Source organism: Drosophila subpulchrella, chromosome X (assembly GCF_014743375.2).
Source record: "Drosophila subpulchrella strain 33 F10 #4 breed RU33 chromosome X, RU_Dsub_v1.1 Primary Assembly, whole genome shotgun sequence".
NCBI classification, from domain to species: Eukaryota; Metazoa; Arthropoda; class Insecta; order Diptera; family Drosophilidae; genus Drosophila; species Drosophila subpulchrella.
This window is the reverse complement of record NC_050613.1, coordinates 19792160-19798482: the sequence shown is the minus strand read 5'-3', so window position 1 is coordinate 19798482 and position 6323 is coordinate 19792160. Positions and strand designations below refer to the sequence as shown.

Below are 6323 nucleotides of genomic sequence, written 5' to 3'. Positions count from 1 at the left end.
GGGTTAAAATAAGCATATCAAGCCTTTTTTGCTCCACTTGTATGATAACCCAGTTGAGCCTCTAGCAGGAATGCTCAAAACTGGAATAAGGATGTCATCACTTTGCTAAATTGGTTATTACCACTTTTTGACACGGATATAACGCCAGACATAGATACATACATATGTACACCAACAGATCCGAGCACACACAAGCATTTTTCTCATTGCCGATAGGCAAAATCCAAGAAAACAAGCCACTTTTCACCAGCTCCCGGGTAAATGTGTTTATGTGCCTTTGCTCTACAGAACTGTCATCAAGAAAACGACAAGGCAAATAACCCGAAACCAAATGTCCTCTTCCCCCAACTTCGTTTTATGGGGTTGGAAACTTGAGTTCTGCTGGGTGTTAGCATTTCAATTTCTTAATGCTTAGCTGTAAGGCCTATTTTTTTTTAGGAAATTATTAGTTAAATTAAATATGTACACAGGATAAATACAATTTAAAATTGAAGAAAATGGTAAGATCTTCAAATATCGTTTAAAATTTGTAGGGTGTATAATACGTAGAGCAAAAAGAAATGATTTTGATTTTGGTTCCTTATTTTATTTTTTATAAGAGTCCGCGGAGGCATGCGATTACTAATAGGAAGTGAGCCAAATTAATCCAACAACATATATTTGAATTTTGAGGTAGTTGCCATTTAGGGAACTCAGTTAAAACATCTTGGGGCATCATGGGTGTAACTCTCTTTAGAGCCACACTGGAGAAATCCAGTTGATCTTCGAAATCCGTTTCGGATGTGCATTCACATGAACAGTCCCGGCTTATGGAAGTAAAGGAACTGATCGATTCCGAATTCAAAATGGATGTATTATCACAGGATACAGCGTATTTTGATTGATAAAATCTCGGATCGAAAACCAAATTGCGTTGCTCTATTAAGTTACCCTCCGAACGTACTCTCCACAACTGTGGTTCCCATGTGTCCAACTGCTTTAATTGGCGCAGATCATCGAAAGACACGGTTCGGCGTTTTAAAACTAGATCTTTTCCATTTTGATAGCCCTTTGAACAGGCATTTTGAATTCGGAAATTCGTAGGTGCCGTCTGCAGATGGGAAATTTCATAGTTCTCCCGCGTATTTTGCCCTGCTACTATTATGCCTCTATATTGATCCACTGACAAAGCAGTATGAATAGTTCGTATTAGCTCGTTCATTGAAGGGTTCGTTAAATAAATGCCATCGAATTTATTACCGTTTCCATCCTCACCCGATGGTAATTGAATTTGATCACAAGCAAACTGTTTATTGCTACTTTCGTCAGTTCCATCATCGGAAATACGAATTGTTGGTTCTCCGACATCATCCTCTCGCCTTAGTAATGTTTTTTTGGCGCCTTTTACAAATGCACGACAGCCTCTAATAATATTGAAATGTTATTTTGAGACATTTTTAAATGATGCTTATTTTGGACTTACAGTTGCATCCACATAATACAAGATTTCTATAATTTAAGCTTAAAAGAAACGCTCTAATGAAAGAAATTTAGGGTTGTGTATAAGAGTTGTAAATTCGGGGCACTGAACAAATTTGTAGACTTATATTTCTGGGGTAACTTTGTTGGTTAAAACTCTTTTTACTACTCTACTCTTTACTACTCTTTTTAATATGGATTCTATTCCTAAATTTAACATCTATTCAGTTAAAAATGCTAGGGTATCGCCTAAAACAACTTCACAAGGTCAAAATAATATACCTACGCTGCTGTATCTGAATGACTATTAATATTGTTTACTACTGACTTAAACACATTTAACACTAAAACATTTTTAAAAATATTTAAATGTTTCGCATTAGAACGCTTTCTTAACAGGTTAGTTGATGTTAACATTTACTTTATAACCTTTTTAACGCCAAAGCGTTGTGTTCAGTGTAGCCCATGTTGCTTTCTGTTTCTTTTTTGGCTCAGAGGATGGCGGGATGAACTGTCTGCATTTTATAAGCAATACAACACACAACCATGGCCGCCACGCTGTCGGCTTAAGTGCCTCCCTTCGCACTGTGCGCATTTCCGTTGAAAGTAAATTAAATTTTATTTGCTTTTAAGTGAATTATTTACTTTCTTGTTTGTCGGTGCTTTTCAACAGCGAGCAGCACATCTCCCCATTTTTTAATATTTCACACTCGCAATGTTTTGTTGTTATACGACAAAACCATTTGCTTCTTATAAAAATTATGATATTCCTAAGAAATGAACACAGTTTAAAGTTATCACTAAAATCAATTATACAATTTTATCACATATTTTCAGAATGGATAACCCACCAAAGGCCTATAAAAAAGCGCTGTTCCTATAAACGTTAAGTGTGAAATACTCCTGAAAAGTGATTTTAAAATGACAAATATGAAAAAAATATCCTCACTGAAGTCGGGTTTCGTTAACAGCGGGCTGTTATATACTTTTCAATAAGTTCGTTGTCGACGAAACCTGCATGCTGTGTGGAAAATCAACACTTGAGAAATTGTTCTCTTTCGATATTTTCTCCAAGATACTTTTATAACTTAAGAAGCACAATAAAATTGTTCCTGGTAACTCAAAACACTACTTTTAAAAACAAAACTTACCAGACTTTAAATGAAGTATGCGTCGCTCATGCGGACAACCATCTCTGATTACTTGCTGTGGGACCTCTGAGCTAGTGGAATATGTACCCTATGGTTACAACGATTTAATCCAATCCATGTAATACTGCAACGTGGAACATGACAAGTCTAGCAGCACCGAACCGAGAAGTATCTGAAATTGGGATTCAGGAAGTCTGTGATTCACATGTTATATTGTTACAGGATAATAATAAAATTTATCTGATTGAAAACTAATAATATCCTGTAATCATGTTGAACAAAAAAGTAATATCGAACATAATATTGAATTATATGGAGATATAAAAATCTATTTGAAACGAAATCCGATGCAATTTGTACTCTTGATGTGTAAATCAGCAAAAACAATCTATCCTGTAATGTAATGATTAAAAAAATTAAACAAATTATATACTAATTTAAGGCTAAGACAACAAAATAAAACGTTGGGGGCCGAAGGACTTTAGCTTCAGCGCCCCTTCTTTTTCAAAAATTAATTTTAGTATTATATACTAGCTTTAATTTGTAAAAATAAAATAAAAACGATGGACTATTTCCCGAAATATGAAGCTTAAAACTAAATGAAAAAGTAAAAGACATGTGTTTATGCTGCTGTCCTAAATACAGAAAGTTGTACTGTATCAGTGGTGTCACAAAAATTTCTTCCAACCATAAGAGTTCCTAACTAATTTGGTTAAAGGAAATTTCTGATACCTCCATTTATTTTTTAAAATGTTCATTGGTAACGTCCAGGATCCAAAGGTAAGCCTGCAGTTATAAAGATAATATAATTGTAAATATACGTACTTGACCCGTTCCTGTTTTCCTGAATATTTATTTATTTATCAACAAACAAACACCTAAAACCATATTATTATATTACGATGGCAGAATAACCCAATATATATGCAGAATATTTGTATAAAAATACAAATAGTTCCTACGACAGCTTACTAAATGATAATTTCGTCCGGTTAAAAAACAATTTAATTCAAGAGTAAAACAGAATATAATTAAGAAAAGAGAAAGCTGTTGTCGACTGCCTCGACTATCAGATACCCGTTACTCCGCAAACCAACATCAATGTCTACGTTTGTATCTTCTTAACATATTGACACTTCCCTTTTACCTACTGGCTGTGACGTCATTGACGATGTTCTTGCTAGAAACGGGCGCAAATTCATTACTTATTAACTAATGATCCGATTTTAAGAATTTTCGAAGTGCCCGTCGTAATTGAAAGTTGAATATAATCAAATTTATATCTTTGGGCGGTTTGTGGGCGTTGGACCCTGCTGAAATACCAATGCGCTGCGCGAGAATCCCTAGAATCTAAATGCTTAATCCCCGCATTCCAAATTTTCAAGTTTCAGAGTTTTTAGCGTTCATACGGACGAATTTGTGCGGTTTTTTTTAGGTCAATTGATTGGTATTGACGAGGTCAAAAAATTTTAGATACAATTTTAGTTCTAGCAATAAAACTGTAGGAGCGACAGTTTTGTGCGGTTTGTGGGATTGGCACATTCAGGGATAACAAACTTGCGCTGAATACGAAGCTGAGGAATCTAATTCTCAAATCGCAACTCTCTAGCTCTCATAGTTTCCGAGATCACAGCGTTCACACCAAGACGGATATGGCTAGATCGACTCGTCTAGTGATGCTGATCAAGAATATATATACCTTATGTAGTCGAAATCTTCTCCTTCACTGCGTGGCAAACTTCGGACTGAAATCATAATAGCCTCTGCAAGGGTATAACAACAATGGTAAAATTGGTGGTTCATATGGTCCTTTTTATTGTTAGATCTTTCCAATGCCAGCTATAAAGTCGTCGGAACTTATATCGAAATCGTATAACACTACCATGTATCAGGTGTGCCATAGAAATCGCTTAATGGTGAATTCATGTAATATGTATATTGATGCACTTAAGGAACCCCACCCGATCTAGCGTTATGGATTGGTATTTGGTATAGTCGCTCTTAGTCGTTATTACCAGCAGTGAAAAAAAGGTAATAGTTCCATCCAGAGAACTTCGAATCTCATAATCTCCAGAAACTGTTAGTATTGATAAAAAAAATATGATCTGTATAACCTTTATATACGCTTTTTCCATTATGTAATTAATAAAAATATTTACAGAGTTTTGTACTCTATATATTATTGGTAATTTATTTAATTTTCATTTACATTAGTTGGAGACCGAACGATTTATGTAATTATTCATAGGCTTATAAGGTTTAATTTTCGGCTTTAATGACGTGGGGATCATTTTATTGGCTGACAGTCGATTATAAAAGAAAAAGGCCATCGTAAAATCTATTTTAAAATGTTTAAGTTATTGATACATTTGTTTTTGCCGACTTAAGTGTTTTAAGGTAGCCGTTAACAATGTTATTGTTCGCTATTATTCTATTTAAATCGTCTGGATATTTGCACTAAATTTTGATCAAGAACAAAGTATTACGTATAAGTGTGTAGTTCTATATTTTTTCTAGTACATACGGCTTTGTATTAAAACTAAAGAAGCAATGCTATATTTTGGATGTCTGCATTCGATTGCGACTTTCTCAAACCCACTTGTCCTTCAAAATCACAAATTTTGAGGAATTCAATGGCTTAAAAAAATGTCTTAAATTTGACGTAAAATAAACTGCAATTTAGTATAATTTATCATTCTCCGACTAGTTTGTTGCTACTTTGGTATTTTAAAGATTTGTTATCTTAACGTTCTTGTTGAAATATGGATAAGCGAAGTTTTAGTGTACGTAGTGTAAACCTAATTTTTAATTAAAGTTTGTTCTGTTTATTTAGATATTAAGTGTTTTTTATTCAGCTTTTATCGTTTGGATATTTGCACTAATTTTTGATCAAGAACAAAGTTTTACGTATAAGTGTGTGTTTTTATATATTAAGTTAAGTTACATACTGTTTTCAAAACTAAAGAAGCGATGCGATATTTTGGACGTCTGCATTTGACTGCGACTTTCTTTTTTTCTATTCTTCAAAAATAAAAATTCGGTGGAATCAAAAAGTATTCTTTGTTAAAAAATGTTAGTTTGGCGCACAAATCAAAATAAATTTAAAATGATTTTTCATGTTTCGATTATATTGTTGACTCCTGTTTGATATTTCAATGACTCGTTATGTAAACTGACTTGATGAAATGTGGATAAGCGAAGTTCAAGTGTATTTTTGTATGTGTAAACCTAGTTTTTTTAATTTATGTGTGTTTTGTATATTTATATATTAGATGTTTTGTCTTTTATATCATTTGTAGTCAGAATAAGAAGTTAATAATGAGTAAGTACATTTACTATGGTCTCAGAGATAGTACTTAAAGATGCCTTGAAATTTTAAAACATAAATTAAAGATCTGTTATTTCATTATGTGCATCCATTCTCTGATCGGCACTACGTTTTACAAGTTGTGTCTTAGATAATTCATTGGTTATAGTCTTTCAACATTTAAAAACTACAAATTAATAGTAAGTGTTCACCTTCGATGTTGCCCATGTTTAGATTCTAGAGAATATAAGTTAACCCAAGTTTGACATCAGTTGTCTTAAATATTCATACAATTGCAAATGGTGTAATTGTCCTATGCGACTAATCCATATATCTTTCTTGGATTGCTGACATACGTACATATGTAGCAAGTACACACAGAAGTTTGTGGTACTTGTTTAAATAGT

At 33.4% G+C, this 6323-nt stretch overlaps 1 protein-coding gene across 2 annotated transcripts; it reads right to left on the bottom strand.

Moving 5' to 3' along the window:
* Positions 1-585: 585 nt before the first annotated feature.
* On the bottom strand, positions 586-1600 carry LOC119556791. Of its 2 annotated transcripts, XM_037869228.1 has the most exons (3): positions 1463-1600; positions 1240-1403; positions 586-1161 (listed from the first exon to the last, which is right to left on the bottom strand). In XM_037869228.1, exons 1-3 carry the CDS (start codon positions 1474-1476, stop codon positions 593-595), a joined length of 747 nt encoding a protein of 248 aa, XP_037725156.1. In that variant the 5' UTR covers positions 1477-1600; the 3' UTR covers positions 586-592. The 2 variants fall into 2 exon arrangements, with proteins under 2 accessions (XP_037725156.1, XP_037725155.1); XM_037869227.1 differs by having other exon boundaries at positions 586-1403.
* Between the last annotated feature and the right edge of the window lie 4723 nt (positions 1601-6323).